This window comes from Eleutherodactylus coqui, chromosome 8 (assembly GCF_035609145.1).
Source record: "Eleutherodactylus coqui strain aEleCoq1 chromosome 8, aEleCoq1.hap1, whole genome shotgun sequence".
Classification (NCBI taxonomy): domain Eukaryota; kingdom Metazoa; phylum Chordata; class Amphibia; order Anura; family Eleutherodactylidae; genus Eleutherodactylus; species Eleutherodactylus coqui.
Genome location: NC_089844.1, coordinates 169,235,517 through 169,252,016, shown reverse-complemented (window position 1 = coordinate 169,252,016; position 16,500 = coordinate 169,235,517). Strand labels below are relative to the sequence as shown.

The following is a 16,500-nucleotide window of genomic DNA, read 5'->3' as shown; positions in this document are numbered from 1 at the left end:
CATAAATGACATTGCCACTTAATAATACACAATCCATTACAAGTCAGGAATGTTGGTATGTACGAAAAAGTGGTGCAGAGGCCAGTGTTCAGGCCGAGGGGTGTATTTTTCATTTATTGTCCCCACTATATCTTACACTTGTGACATCACTATCCTCCTATTATAAATGATATCTTATACACTGAATGGTAAATGCATTAGGAACACCTCCGCAATAATGGCTTGGTCCACCCTTTTGGACAATCATGACTTTCAGACATCAGGGAACAGATTCCACAAGGTGGTGAACATCCTCCATACTTATCTAGCCAGAGGTCGGTATCAGAAGGTCTCAGTTTAATAGAAAAGGAGAAGGCAGTAGTGGAGCTGATCAAGGCTTGGAGCACAATAATCATGCAGAGAAGGAATGTCAGGGCCAGGCTTTTATAGAAAGTCCCAATTAGCGGCAGAGTGGGGCCAGGTAAGGGAGGCAGGAACTAGACTAGCAGGAATATAAAACAAGGTTAGGTTTCAGCAGAGTAACTATCCAAGTCCTGGATGGCCTAGTGGAGAGAGCTGCTGACTGGAGTGCAGGAGGTTGCAGTTTTGAGCCTCAACAGCAGCCCCTCTGCTTGCAGATGGCTTGTAAAAGTCTTTTTTTTCTCAGTCTCCCAGGAGTTCTCCTCCTCTGGCTCATATCCCTGTCACTTCACAAAGTATTGTAGCTTACCTCTCTGTAGTCTGTAGTCCAGAATTTTCTCCACAATGAACTCAGCTTGGCCCTGAATCTTCACGGGAGGGGAAGGCGGTTGCTGCCTTACCACAAAGGTATTTTCATTGAATGGCATTAACAGGGACATGTTAAAGACAGGTTGAATCTTTAGACTGACTGGAAGCTTCAGCCAGAATGCCACCCAGCTGACCCTTGCTGCAATTGGAAAGGGTCCCATGAATTTTTGCTCAGGTCCTTGGTGACTATCCACATCTTTTCTCTAACCTGGACGATAGGAACTGCTTGGCGGTTACGGTCAGCCATTTTTTTTAATAGTTATGCTGCGCTTCTTGTAAAGTTTCTTTCAATCACTTCTGCGTTTCTGCTAACGCCATCAGTCTATGATTAACCATGAGGACCAGAATGTTGATGGGAGGCCAAGAATGAAGAAGGCATGTGTACTGTAGTTGGAGTAGAACGGGCTCTGGGCAGTTGAACTGTGCTGAGCATTGTTGTAGGTGAACTCTGCTGTTGATAAATAATCCACCCAGTCGTCCCGCAGATGGGAGACAAAGCAGCGGAGATACTGCTCAAGAGTCTGGTTTGTTCTCTCACGTTGGCCATTAGACTGAGGATGAAAGGCAGAGGAGAGATTCACAGTAGTTCCTAGGGCCGTGCAGAAGTGTTTCTAGAGCTTTGAAGTGAACTGGATCCCTCTGTCAGAGACCTCATCATCTGGAATTCCATGTAGCCGGAAAACTTCCCAAATCAACAACTCTGCGGTGTGCTCGGCGGTCGGAATCTTTTCTAAGGGGATGAAGTGAGCCATGTTCGTGAGTCGGTCCACAACTACAAGGATGGTAGACAGTCTTTTTGAGAGGGGCAGATCCACTATAAAGTCCATAGATATAGATTCCCATGGCTTGGATGGGATAGAAGAGATTGTAGGAAACCCAGAGGGTGAGCTCATGGCGTCTTGTTCTGAGTTCATATTTCGCAAGAGGTGACATACCTCTTCACATCCCTCCTGCAGTCGGGCCACCAGAAGGAATGAAGCAAGAGTTCTAAAGACTTTGTCACCCCAAGGTGACTGGCAAGTTTGGAATCATGGACTAGTTCAAGGACTTAGAGTTGACCCGCCTTGGGAACATATAGTTGGTGTTCTCGCCTCCAAAGTCTATCTTTAAAAAAAAATTTCACATCCTTAGAAGGATGACAGAGGAAAGGGTAATTTTAAGGTTTTTTAGAAGGATACCCCCAAAACTTTTTAAGGACAGGTTTGCATAGTCTGTGTTTGACCCCTCTTCAGGCTCCAAAAATATCCCGGACAAAGCATCTGTCTTGCCGTTTCTGGAAGTGGGTCAGTAGGACACAATAAAATTGAACCTGGAGAAAAACAGGGCCCATTGTGCTTGTTTCGCAGATAATCTTTTGGCAGTATGGAGAAATTTCAAGTTCTTATTGTCGGTAAGAACTGTTACTGGATGATGAGCACCTTCCAAGAGCTGCCTCTATTTGGTGAAAGCCACCTTGAGGGCCAGAAGCTTTCTGTTCCCAACGTCATAGTTTTTATCTGTAGCAGATAAGGTGTAGGACAGAATAGCACAAGGATGTAGTTGCATCTTATCTCTAAATCATTGTGACAGGATAGCTTCCACTGTGGAGTCGGAGACATCCAACTCAACAACAAAAGGCAATTGGTCCAACAGGTCTCGAAATACATCATTGATAAAGTACTGGAAGGTCACAGGAGCATTGCAAAGGCCGAATTGCATAACTAGGTATTCGAAATGACCGTACCTTGTCCTAAAAGCAGTCTTCCATTTGTCCACTGAGTGAATCCGTTCAAGATAATAGGCCCCTCATGTAATGCTTAACTCCCTGTAATCGATACATGGTGACAGGATTGAGTCACTCTTTTTCATGAAAAATTTGAGTGCCCCCGTTGGGAAAGAAGAAGGTCGAATGAATGCCTTTTTCAAAGGTATTCTTGGAGTACCTACAACTCCACTTCTTAAAAGGCTGTAGATTCACCCGAATGGAATAGAAACATCGGGGAGCAAATTCACTGGGCAATCATAGGGCCGAGGCGGTGGCAGCTAGTCAGCTTTCTTCTTGCTGCAGACATCTCTGAACATCTGGTACTAAACCTGTAACTTCTCAAAGTCCTGTTGACCATCCTCGGGGTCTTGCACTGGTTTAGGGGTGCGTGGTGCCATCTTGCAGTTCTCTTTATAGTACTCTGCAGGGAGGGCAATGGTCTTTGATTCCCAGTTGATAGAGGGATTTGGGGTAGAGAAACAGGGGATCCTGAGAATCATCTGAAATTTAGGGGACAAGATGAGCTGGAAGCTGATCGTTTCTTCATAGTCAGGTTTCATACAGAGCCCGTTTCTTCATAGTCAGGTTTCATACAGAGCTCCAGTTCGATTGTCTCCGGTGTGACTGGTCCCGATGACATGGGTGACCTTGTAACCTCCTTTCGGCCAAGGCACAGCGATTTCGATCATCAAAGATTTGATCCATGGTGGTTGTGAAGGCAGGGAGGCTATCAGGAAGATCACTATTGGTCTCCTCCCAATGGTGAGCCCTAGGCAACCACCTCATCAGTGAGGAGGTTGATGATAAAGAATAGCTTTTTCCTGTCACTGGTAAACAAAGTTGGCTGCATCAGAAAATACATTCTGCATTGATTCAGAAAACCTTAATATCGGCGACGATCTCCTGCAAATTTCTCTGTGGCATGTGGACGTCTGAATTGTGCATCTCCAAGTGTTGCCTCTGTAACTCTTCGATCTCTCGTTGCATTCTAGCAACCATTTCCAGATAGGAAGTGCAAAACTCCTGGAGCTCTGTCATCTGCTTTCTCAGAGTGGCCACAACGGCAATGCTGCCTGCAGACATTCATTATTGTACCACCCTCCACCATGCTTCACTGCTGCCTGCAGACACTCATTATTGTACTGCTCTCCACCATACTTCACTTCTGTCTGCAGACACTCATTATTCTACCGCTCTCCACCATGCTTCACTACTGCCTGCAGACACTCATTATTGTACTGCTCTCCACCATGCTTCTCTGCTGCCTACGGATACTTATTATTGTACTGCTCTCCACCATGTTTCACTACTGCCTGCAGACACTCATTATTGTACCGCCCTCTACCATGGTTCACTGCTGCCTGTAGACACTCATTATTGTTCTGCTCTCCACCATACTTCACTGCTGTCTGCAGACACTCATTATTGTACCGCTCTCCACCATGCTTCACTACTGCCTGCAGACACTCATTATTGTACCGCTCTCCACCATGCTTCTCTGCTGCTTACGGATACTTATTATTGTACTGCTCTCCACCATGTTTCACTACTGCCTGCAGACACTCATTATTGTACCGCTCTCCACCATGTTTCTCTGCTGCCTACGGATACTTATTATTGTACTGCTCTCCACCATGTTTCACTACTGCCTGCAAACACTCATTATTGGACTGCTCTCCACTATGCTTCACTGCTGCCTGGGGACACTCATTAATGTACCCCTCTACACCGTGTTTCACTGCTGACTGCAGACACTCATTATTCTACAGCTATCCACCATTCTTCACTACTGCCTACAGACACTCATTATTGTTCTGCTCTTCACCATGCTTCACTGCTGCCTGCCGAGACTTATTATTGTACTGCTCCCCTCCATCCTTCACTGGTGCCTGCAGACACTCATTATTGTACCACTTTTCAGCCTTTTGGTGAACAAACTGTCTTGTGTTACATCCACATATTTCATATTTTGACTCATCAGGCCCGAACACCAGCTGCCATTTTTCTGCACTTCTATGTTTTCATGCATAGTTGGAGTTACTTGGACTTGTTTCTACATTGAAAACAACTTCTGGCCAACACTTCTCCAAACTTGTAGATAGGAGCATCAATCTTTGCCTGGGAGAAACGTTTCTGATGTAGTATAACTACCTTGTGTCTTGTTGCTTTGCTCGGTCTCCTCATCATGGTGAATGACCTGTTACAGGAAACTGTCTTCCACAACCTCACCTTTGTTGCAGTGTTTGTTTCTTCCTCACCTAGTGTCAAGCCTCCTACACAGCTGTTTCTCTAGTGAACGTTATAAGCTTACATCTGATGCTGTATTTTTATACTGAGGCTAGTTCTGCTGCCGTATTTATGTTACATAAATACAAAGGCTGAGGCTGTGTTCACACTGGGCGGATTATCCGCATGAGGCCGCTAATCCCGGTATTAGCCAGCCATGTGGATAAGATTTCTCAGAAATCCACACGGGACGGCAAAGCCGTCAGAAGTCGGCGCTGCGGCGCGGATTTGCTGGCCGCAGAATGTTTCATGTGTGATACTGTCAGCTGAGCTGTGTGTCTAATCCCATCATGTGTGATACTGTCTGCTGAGCCGTGTATCTAATCCCATCATGTATGATGCTGTCTGCTGAGCCGTGTATCTAATCCTACCCTGTGTGATACTGTCTGCTGAGCCATGTATCTAATCCTACTATGTGTGATACTGTCTGCTGAGCCGTGTATCTAATCCTGTCATGTGTGATACTGCCTGCTGAGCCGTGTATCTAATCCTGTCATGTGTGATACTGCCTGCTGAGCCGTGTATCTAATCCTATCATGTGTGATACTGTCTGCCGAGCCGTGTATCTAATCCTGTCATGTGTGATACTGCCTGCCGAGCCGTGTATCTAATCCCATATTAGACATGTGCCTCCTCTGGTTATACACTTCTCAGATACTTGGACGGGGTGTTGTTGGTCACATGACCCCCTCCAGCAGTTACTGGTTCCGCCTGCTGCTCCGCACTGCTGAGTCTCCTGTCCTCGGTAAGTGCTCGCCGTCCTCGGTAAGTGCTCGCTGTCCTCGGTAAGTGCTCGCCGTCCTCGGTAAGTGCTCGCTGTCCTCGCCGTCCGACCGTCCCGCACAGATTCTTGGATTGTAAGGTTCTCCTGGCTGATGTCCAACCGTACAAGTGGGATAAGAAGTAGTCGACGCTATTAAGGAGGGGAGGGGGGGTGTTAACTCCAGTCCCCGGGATAGGTATATGGTCCCTGATGTATACCGGGGAGTGTTCAGCGCACAGGTCAGACTTATGTGTCTCCATGGTTACAGACTAAAGAATGGACCCCAGAGTCATGTAGAGGAGGAGGAGGGGCACATCTTGCTGACTCGCACATTTTGGCGTTCTGGGACACTAGTCATGGAATGTTAGGACTAACATAAGAAAACAGCTGTGTGACTGTGGGTGGTCCGCATTGGACCCCGGCCGCCTCTCACCTGCGCTCTCCTGGCAGTCTAACGGCACACAAGTGGAGGCACATTTCGGGCGCCCCAATAAGCCACGTATTTCGCCGGCCTGTATTTGTGTGCATGAAAACGACAGTCACAGCATTGGGTTTTCTGCGCAGGTTGTGTGCGTCCCACAAGCCCATTGATCTCCGGGCGCACTCAGACCAGTCGCACCGCGTGTTTGTGTGAGAAATACTGATGTGAAAGAACCCATCGAGCCCGAAGGTTTCTATTCACTGCGCCTTCTGTGCGCAAAGTTTGTGTAATACACTGCTCAGATATGCTGATGTGAAGGAGCCCGCAGGCAGGTGGCGCTCCGCCGCAGGCACAACGCTGCTCCTGCCCCGCACTGTCGGGTTTTTCTGATCTGGCTGTCTCGGCCTTGCGCTCCTTTGGGGGACCCTACACACCCGTATACACCCCGTGAGACCCCAACGCTCAATTCCAACTAAAAAGTTATCAATTCGGTACATTGCACAAACTCTGTGATAGCATCATTAAAACGCCCCGAAGGGAGGTCCTGAACGCCCCAACCTGCCTGCAGTGTGATCGACGAGTTACCATCGGTTGTCCTGGCAGCCTAGGGCCTCATGGGCTGCCCTGTAAGAAGGCAGTATAATGCAATACTATTGTATTGCATTATACTTTATGAGTAGAGATGAGCGAGTATACTCGCTAAGGCACATTACTCGAGCGAGTAGTGCCTTAGCCGAGTATCTCCCCGCTCGTCTCTAAAGATTCAGGGGCCGGCGGGGGGCGGGGAGCAGCGGGGAGGAACGGAGGGGAGATCTCTCTCTCCCCACTGCTGCCCGCTGCAACTCACCTGTCATCCGCGCCGGCCCCTGAATCTTTAGAGACGAGCGGGGAGATACTCGGCTAAGGCACTACTCGCTCGAGTAATGTGCTTTAGTGAGTATACTCGCTCATCTTTATTTATGAGCGATCAAATGATTGCAAGTTCAAGTCTCATAAAAAAAAAATCAAGTTTATAAAAGCTTTATTAAGTATTAGAAAAAAATAGATAAATTAAACTTAGTTCCCCTTTTTTTTTTCTTTTACTAAACTTTTTCCCAGTTGCCCATTCAAAAAATAAGAACTTTTAAATTTGGTGTCTTTACATTCGCAAAAGTTCATCTGGCTAAAATATCCCATTATTATCAGATAGATATTATATATGCGCAACGCCAGAAATGCAGATTTTTGGTCACCTTATATCCAAGAAAAAAGTGTTTAAACGACCCAGAAGGCTTTTGTACCCCAAAATGGTATTAATAAAAACTACAGAAAGACTGCGCCCTCGCACAACCCAACAGAGGCAAAAATAAAAAAAGTTATGGTGACAGGAAGATAATTTTAGTTTTTTTAAGGAGGTGTTTGTTTGTGTTTTTTTTTTTTGTTTTTTTTTAATGAGAGGAGGAAAAACGAAAATGGGGGGGGGAGGGAAGGGCCGCGTCATGAAGGGGTTAACCCCCCCCCCCCCCCCCATAATAGGGCTTTTTTTTTCCTATGTCTTTTCACACATAAATACTTCAGAGTTTTCTGGCACATCATGGGGTATGCTAAAGAACGAAGAACGGCAGCAGCCGGAAGGGGTTGAACAAGTTCTATAATTTCTTATGCTCTAGTCACATCCAGAGCTGCATTCTCTTCTCTTATATAGGCTACAGCCATGGCTAACCGTCCTGCAATGAAGGTGGTCGGTGGGATGCCCCTCCTAGGGCCTTTTGCAGAAAACTGGGAGAGTGTTCAGCATAATACGTAGTGAATAGAACCCATTGGTTTGAATGGGTTTGTTCGCATAAACGTATCTGGTGCAGGCATTCTATCCACACAATAATACACCGCGGGCTCTAAAATAGCGCATACTGAACTAATTAACTCGCTTATTTCAGTAAATGGGAGCATGCTTGCATATTTTTGCACACACAAATCTGCTTACGCCCACGTGACACCACCCTTAGGATTGCTTCACCTGCTCAACCTTTAAGCTGCTTGATACCTGGTGATTTCCACATTAATGTGGAAGACCGGGACAGGCAGAATAGAGAAACTTCCTGCTCCGGGATGGGTGCAGGGGCTACTTAGGAGGCTGCCGGCAGGGCGGGCTCCTCTGGGATATGTGCAGGGGCTACTTAGCAAGCTGTCAGCATGGTGTGTTCCTCTGGGATGGGTGCAGGTGTTACTTAGGAGGCTGTTGGCAGAGAGGGTTTTTCCGGGGTCAGGTGTAGCAGCTACTCTGGAGGCTGTTAGCAGAGCAGTTTCCTTCCGGATAGGTGCAGGAGTTACTTAGGAGGCAGCCAGCTGGGTTAGTTCCCCCAAGATAGGTGCAGGGGCTACTTAGGAGGCCGCCGACAGGGCGGGTTCCTCCTGGATGGGTGCAGGGGCTACTTGGGAGGCTTCCGGGAGGGTGGCTTCCTCCTGGTCGGGTGCAGGGGCTACTTAGGAGGAAGACAGAAGGACAGGTTCCTCCAAGATGGGTGAAGGAGTTACTTAGGAGGTTGCCAGCAGGGCGGGTTCCTCTGCAATGTGTGCAGGGGATGCTTAGTAGGCTACCTGCAGGGCGAGTTCCTCCAAGATAGGTGCAGGGGCTACTTAGGAGGCCCCAGACAGGGCGGGTTCTGCTGGGTTTGGTGCAGGGGCTACTTAGGAGGCCACCGGCAGGGCGGGTTCCTCGGGGATGGGTGGGGATGGGTGCAGGGGCTACTTGGGAGGCTGCCGTCAGGTAAGTGGTGCCAATAAAGTTATTTTACAGTGTTTTGGGGGGGTTGAATTGCCCAACAAATCAGCAGGTAACACCAAAACCTTGTTGAACCATCGGCCTTGTAGGAGTCCATGTCTTATGTTGTCATCACATTCCTTCATACATAAGTCCAACTTGTCACCTCTTCCTCAGGAACGGAGATCCTTAATGCTATGGACTCTCCCCGCGTGATTAAAACTCACTTACCCGTGCACCTCCTGCCAAGCAGCTTCTGGTAGAAGAAGTCCAAGGTAGTGAGTTCTTTGTAGACCACAGCTGATCTCACTGGAGTCTGGTTTGATATGGAGTCTTGATTTCCTTCACTTTGGTGTGAATCCCCGTTTTTCCTCCCCTTATAGCCAGGCCTTTTACATTTTCCCTCCCATGCTATAATGGCTGGCCTATAACTCTTGCTGTAGTTCTTGATTTATCAGTATAGAAGGCTTGTATGATGAGGTCTACCTCTCATTAGATTATACAGGCTGGTCTATATAACAGGTCGGTCTTTCCTTCTTTACAGCCTGATTCTTTTGCTATCTGTCTTCCCCTAGTACCTGGTCCGTTTTCTTTTGCAGTGCCTATTGGAAGAGTCTGGTCCATTTCTTGCTTGAGCAAAATCTGTCTTGTAGAGTTTGGTCCCCCTACTACAATGTATCCAGGTCTATTGGACTTGCTGTAGAACCTAATCTGCCTACTTGCCTGCAAACAGCCTATATAAAGAGTTGCACAGTCTCTTCCGTTTTTGGTTTCTTCTCCCACTTATGAAAAATCTTAATTCCCTTATTTTTCCAACAATGTGGCTGTCTGAGGGCTTATTTTTGTGGCGCAAGTTATATTTTTCACTTCTACTATTTTTAATATACAATTCACATTAATGTAAACACTTCTATGTGCCGTAAAATGGAATAAGACACAACTTCAACATTTTTGGGGGAAGGGGGATTGTTTTTACGGTGTACACAGCAGTAAAGGTTACATGATGACTTTATCCTGTAGGTCAGTACGATTACAATGATACCAATTTTACACATATATAATTTTTTTGTTGTTCTGCTTTTTAAAGAGAAAAATATATATTTTCTGCCGCCATCTTCTGGTTACCATAAGTTTTTTGTTTTTTTTTTATCTTTCCATCGATCGTGCTTTTTTTTTTCTGGGATGAACTGTAGATTCTATTGGTATCATTTTAGAGTTTATACGACCTTTTGATCACTTCATTAAATTTCTTCTTGGAGAAAGGGTAACCAATAGAAGTGCAATCTTGCTTGCTTTGCTTGTATTTGTACAGACATGGTGATACTGAATGTTATGGGGGGTTCTTTGCTCTGTTTGTTTTTTATTTTTTACTGTAATAGGGACTTGAACTTGCGATCGTTAGATCTTACACCATATTCTGCAGTACTTCATATTCTGGCATTCTATTAGACAGGTCACCAGCGCATCTTATTAGGCAGAAATACATGGCAGCTCTGGGGGCCTTCAGAAGTTTCTGGGCTGCCATTACGACCAAACTGTTCCAATGCAATTGTAGTGGCCCAGAACATTATCCTGGTCCCCTTTATAAATGTCATAGATGTATAGTCTCATGTGGATGCACTGTGTAGAATTGTCTTGTCACTTTCTGTATGTGTTGCACAGCTGCAGTGTCTGAAGGGTTAACTAATAAAACCATTGCCTATTGGCTCTGTCTGCTGAATGTATCTATTCTCTAGTGTCATGTGGTATAAATGTGAGTGCCTGAGAGTGGGAAGAGTCTATCTTCAGGAGGAGAGAGTGCTAACACAGAGCCGCATTAAGGCACCTTTAGCTTCCATGTAGGTGAAGATGAAAGAGACAAAGCGACATCCTGTAATATTTGGAGTGGATGTGAGGAGAGAGAGGGCAGCCCCCAACTTCCTTTAAAAAAAAAACAGGTACCCGTTCACAATACAGGCGTTTTCTTGTGCGGCCGTCCAACTCTAGGATCACCTCACAGAGGTACTTGATTGTGACACCCACATGTATGTTGTGCAGGGTGTATCTAGGCTAAGCCTTTTCTGGAGTAATTGTCCGCCAGAGTGTTTGTGGAGTGACACCCCTCCCCCTCCCTTCCTACTCCTTTCCTCCTCCGGAGTGCTCCCAATTCAGTACCCGGTGACCTACAGATAATGTGGACTGTAGGACCGCATTGATCCTGTGTATCCTCCCTACCTCTGAGCTATAGCCTGTCAGTACGTCAAGTGACTTGTACCTGTAATACCTGTTCAAGTCTTATTTCAAGTAAAAGTTATACTGGGCCCTAACTGTTCCTAAGGACCCGAGGTACTATATATAAGTCTCCGTGTTTACTCCGCCGCGTAGAATAACAGCGTGTGGGAATGGTGGCATCACGAGGGATATCTACTACAACCCCCCATGTCACCCCCTCCGGAACCAGAGCATGGTAAGTGCCACCATGACACGTCAGCGCTTATCCCTCCCTGCACTTCACGTTAGCCAGGTGCCCAGGATCACCCCTCTGCAGTGTTGCACAATCCCATCACTGCGGGGCCATTCGGGACACCCTAATGCCGATTGGGTCATTTGAATTCCGCTGTCAAAAGTGGTGTGACTGCTGCTTGCAGTTGTTGTGGATGGTGTCAGAGGCAGTTGGCCCTCGCTGTCTATGGAGCAGGACGGGCTCACCATCCATACAAACCCCGCCGCTGCTGGGTGTATATGTATGCCATTTAGTGTCAAGGAGTTAAGGTGGTCATACACGTTCAATAGCTTTCTCCCCTTCTGTAGACCCTGATCACCCCCTGCTCCTATACCCAGGGCCATCTCTCTTGCGTAGAGCCTGGTTCATAACTCAATGTGTTCCCTCATCAGGCCGATCACATCTCTATCTCTAGTTCGCCCTCCTTTCATGGCAGAATCAGTAACTTCTTGTCGCCTTTTCTCCCTGCAGATAATTTACGTGGCTCGGAACCCTAAGGATGTATTTGTGTCATATTATCACTTTTATCGCATGTCCTATGTGCACCCAGATCCGGGGACGCTTGAAGAATATCTAGAAGGTTTCCTAAAAGGAACAGGTATGAGTAATGGATCCTCTCATGATGCTGGTAGCATAAGGGTTAACTCCTATAGGGGTCTGTAGTAGGGGAACTGGACTGCAGCCTTCTCTGGTGCAAGGAAATGCTTCCTCTACCAAGCAGATACCAGTTACTAAACCGGTGGTCTGCAGCCTGTGAGACCCCCGCTGTTATAGAATTACGACCCTCAGCAGGCACCTTCTAGATGTCCTGTCCATGCTCATATTTGTCCTTTTACCCATAGTTGCCTTTGGGCCATGGAGTGACCATGTGAAGGGCTGGTGGAAGATCAGACAGCAGAAGGACGTCCTCTACCTGTTCTACGAGGACCTGTTAGAGGTAGCAATAGATATTTCCTCATCCTAGGTATCCATTGTGGATTAGATCCGAGTGCAGAGCACCCTGGAAATGACCAAGATAATGTCATAACATATTCGGTCATTATTTCTGGCACAAAATGATGAAAATGAAGTGGAAAAGCCCAAAATGGACTATCAGTCTCTGTTTTGGCACATTTCATAATTGGTATCTCTTAGATATAAAACCTGAGGAAACCCCAGAAGGAGGGAAGATGAGCCGTGAGCAGGTACTTGGGTCCTCTCATGTAAGACCCTTATGAAGGATGTAACACCGCTGATGGAAAGCTGGAATGTCTGGAGTGTGTAGGAATACACTGGATGCCTCACTAATAGACTCCAAATTTAATAAACCTTAGAAAAAGGCTGGTATATACATTGTCCTTACTATACTTTTGGATGGAGTCATGTTATCTTGGGGAAACCAGGGGGGCACCAACAAGCAAGTCCACCTTGATCAGAGTATTTGGACACAGGGCTGGGCACTTTGCCCTGGGTGCAGGAAAGCCAGATCCATTGATTTCCAGGGGTGACACTTCAGCCGTGTACTTGGATACATGTTCCTTGTACCATGAAGATGGGAGATCAGGGTGGAGATAGAGAGAATGGACGGCTGCCAACTGACCTTTATACGTCATACTCTGAGCAGCGAGCAGGTTACATATATTTGTCAGTTTTGTGCCTCTTCCTCTACATTCATGATTGAGCTCATTATCTGCTTGTTCTCTCTCTTCAGCTTATGCCAGCGTCACGTCGGCGGAGGAGTTCCGACGGGTGACGAAATGTATGCAACTCCTCCTATCCCCTCTCTTCAAGAAGGAGGTGAGTAAACATGCCAGCTATCAAGGACATGTATGTATGTAGTCACCTGAGTACACAGTTTACTGATCCACTGTCTTTTAAGCGCCTCATGCCAACAAGCCCTGAAGCCCAGAGACAATACCGGCCAACTCTCAGTCATCAGACCAAGACCAACTAAGGAAGAGTTGGCACTGCGAGCAAGAGCAGCCATCGCTCGCATGCTATGTGAAGGGCTGGATGATGAAGATGAGGAGAAAAAGAAGGAAGAAGATGAGGAGAACATTGAGGATGAGGAAGTAGAGGAGAAGAAGGAAAAGGAAAGAGAGGAAGTAGATAATAACATTCAGGATGAGGAAGTAGAGGAGGAGGAAAGAGAGGAAGAAGATCTTGAGGATGAGAAAGAGGACCAGGAATCCAGCAGTGATGTTCCATCTGACCCACTGAGAGGGATTCAGGACCGGTCACTGAGAAGACGCAGGATCAGGCAGCACTCCATCCGCCACGACAGCCCCCGCATGTGGGGCAAGAAGAACATCGTGTGGACGATCCTGCGAAGAACTTTCCACCTCTGAACTATTGCAGTAACATCAGCAGTAGTGATAATAATATAATAATAATCTTTAGAATAATAGTTATAGTGCAAAAATAAAGTAATAGTAGAATAACAAAAATAATAATATCAGCAATAATAGTAGGAAGGGATTTGATCCGGGGTTCGAGGACCGATCGCCTTTTCCCGGGGTCAAGAAGGAATTTTTCCCTGGTCACCAATTAGCTGAATGTGTCCAGGGTTTTTTCGCCTTCTTCTGGATCAACAATGTTAGGGTTAGGCGCAGTGTAATATTAGTATACATGTAATAACAGTGTAATATTAGTAATAAGAAACAATAGTTGTAATTTCAAAATGATATCATAGTAAGGAGTGATAATATTTGCATAATAACAGTGTAATATTAGTAATTAGGAACAGTAGTAATAATACTCTTAAAATAATATAATATTTGTAATATATTGATCCGGGGTTCCAGGACTGATCGCCTTTTCCCGGGGCCAAGAAGGAATTTTTCCCCGCTCACCAATTGGCTGAATGTGTCCGGGGTTTTTTCGCCTTCTTCTGGATCAATAACTTTAGCTTTGAGGTTAGTGTAATATTACTAATAGTGGAGTACTAACAATATAAACAAACGTAATAATAGTGTAATACTACTAATTATAAAAAATAATCACCTTCTGTATAAACAGTGTAATAATATTAGTTGTAGGGTAAATAATATAGCAGAAAATCATAAACATTGTAAATTCTTTTAGGGACTTTGATCCGGGGTTCCAGGACCGATCGCCTTTTCTCGGGGTCAAGAAGGAATTTTTCCCTGGTCACCAATTGGCTGAATGTGTCCGGGGTTTTTTTGCCTTCTTCTGGATCTAAAGTTTTAGGGTTACTTACAGTGTAATATTAGTAATAGTGGAATATTAGCATATAACTAATAATAGTGTATTAATAATAGTATTAGCATATAAGTAATAATATAATATTAGTCATTATAAACAAAGTAATAATAATCTTTAAATCATAAAATAATAGTCTTAATGAGGTTTATGATATAATACTAGGAATTTGATAATTGCTTTAGAGGCTTTGATCCGGGGTTCCAGAACCGATCGCCTTTTCCCGGGGTCAAGAAGGAATTTTTCCCTGGTCACCAATTGGCTGAATGTGTCCGGGGTGTTTTCGCCTTCTTCTGGATCAACAATGTTAGGGTTAGGCATCTTAGAATTAGTAATAGAACAACATAGTACACTGATAATAGCAGTAACCTTATAATACTAGTGATAGGGTACAAATGGTCTAATGAGTCTAGCAGTAGTCTGTAGCTTTATATACAACATAATGGCGTTAGAATAACAATAGCATAATAGTGATGGAATGATAATACTAGTGATATTATAACAGTGATAGTAAAACAGTGTAATAATACTAGCGATATAATAAAAGTATATACTGGAAATAAATGATAACCCTAGACATATATCCTGTGTGCCGTCTCGTTTTTTTCTAGTAAGAAAGATGATGTGTGAGATTTGGATAGAAGGGACCTTTATATCTAGAAACAGCGCCACTCTTGTCAATATGTGGCATCTGGTATCACAGCTCATGCCCAGTCAGACCCATTATTCATCGATAAACATGTAGGCTGAGCAGCAAAAAAGGTGCCGGAGTTTCTTCATATCAGTTAGAAAAGACCTTTATTTGCTCCACACAGAACAGGCAATGTTTCGCCCATCATGGGGGTCTTCGTCAAGCTAACAAGCACAATATACACACTGTAAACACAAAAAGACAGCAATCATAGACACATAATATAACCCCACCCACTCCCAGGCGTATATTATACCCATCAGGAGCAGCTTAGGGTCTTCAGCAATCACAAGGCATAGCTAAACCAATAGAGGCCCACGTCAGGGCATTGCCGTTAGGTTTCCTGCCCACGGGCATAGCGATATCCCGAGCAGATTTCCACTGCCGGGGTGCGGGAGATAGGAGACAGCTGCGATTTGAATCCCGCGAGTGGAGAATTACTATGAAAAGCAATGCTATGGAAAGCTTGCACTGCGTTACCATGGTTATCGCCACGAATAACGCAATGCAAAAACGCCCGTGGACAGGCAGCCCTACACTGTCTGTTGGAGTTCCTGACATCTCATTGGCCGACGTCTCACTTACTGAAGTGCACATGCGCGAGGCTACAAAGATCCGCCGTGAACGGCAGCGCTGCTCTGTAGTACTTGGATCCTCGTGAAGCTTCCATGGCAGAATGGAAGCCTCAAAACTATATCAAGAAAGCCGGACACATAGTTGTACAAGGACCCCCTCCCCGAGATGATGGGGCATCTAGTTGGTACCTCAAAGCTCTTGTGTATCTTTAGAAGAGTACAAATAACAGGGAGCGAAGGGAAGCGCCAAAGTAAAACATCACGCAGCTGTTTATCAATAATACCCTGGCACAAAGCTTCATCCAAAAACTCTTTAAGACTGGCCTGATACCATAATGCATACCGTAATACAGCTAGAATAGAGCATAGTTGGGGTCGTGATGATAGGTATGCACTCTATACATACAGAGATGTGGATTCAGTTGGTGCCTGCGTGACAACGGTTGCTAAGATGTTGGCATGCGTTGCTATGGAGAGGGCCGGCGTGGTCTTTTTGCACCACTATATAGTGATCAAGCTAAACACGGGCGGAACTGACACTTGTTCAAGCCAATACGGCAACGAGATTCAGGGATGATGCCCCCGCTATTCCAATTGTCATGTATTGATCAGTGGGGGTTCCACTGCTAAGACCCTCGTTAATCACTAGAATGAGGGGGCTGCACTGCACGGATGGTTTTCGCCTCCTTCAGCAGCTGAAGTCGGCATTATGGAGGTGTAGGTGCTCACCAATCAGCGAGTTATGTGGATAGCTGGTAGCTTGTGCAGCCATTGGCCACCTGGTGCGCATGATATGGCTGCATTCGGCCAGCGGCACCATGTGTTTTCA

The 16,500-nt window shown here is 45.7% G+C and overlaps 1 protein-coding gene across 1 annotated transcript; it reads left to right on the top strand.

The window, feature by feature from the left end:
- Positions 1 to 8,939: 8,939 nt before the first annotated feature.
- Positions 8,940 to 13,789, top strand: LOC136577666 (calreticulin-like). Its single transcript, XM_066577576.1, has 5 exons — positions 8,940 to 8,997; positions 11,676 to 11,802; positions 12,047 to 12,141; positions 12,895 to 12,980; positions 13,063 to 13,789. The coding sequence occupies exon 5, from the start codon at positions 13,178 to 13,180 to the stop codon at positions 13,529 to 13,531; it is 354 nt and encodes a 117-aa protein (XP_066433673.1). The 5' UTR covers positions 8,940 to 8,997; positions 11,676 to 11,802; positions 12,047 to 12,141; positions 12,895 to 12,980; positions 13,063 to 13,177; the 3' UTR covers positions 13,532 to 13,789.
- Positions 13,790 to 16,500: the final 2,711 nt, after the last annotated feature.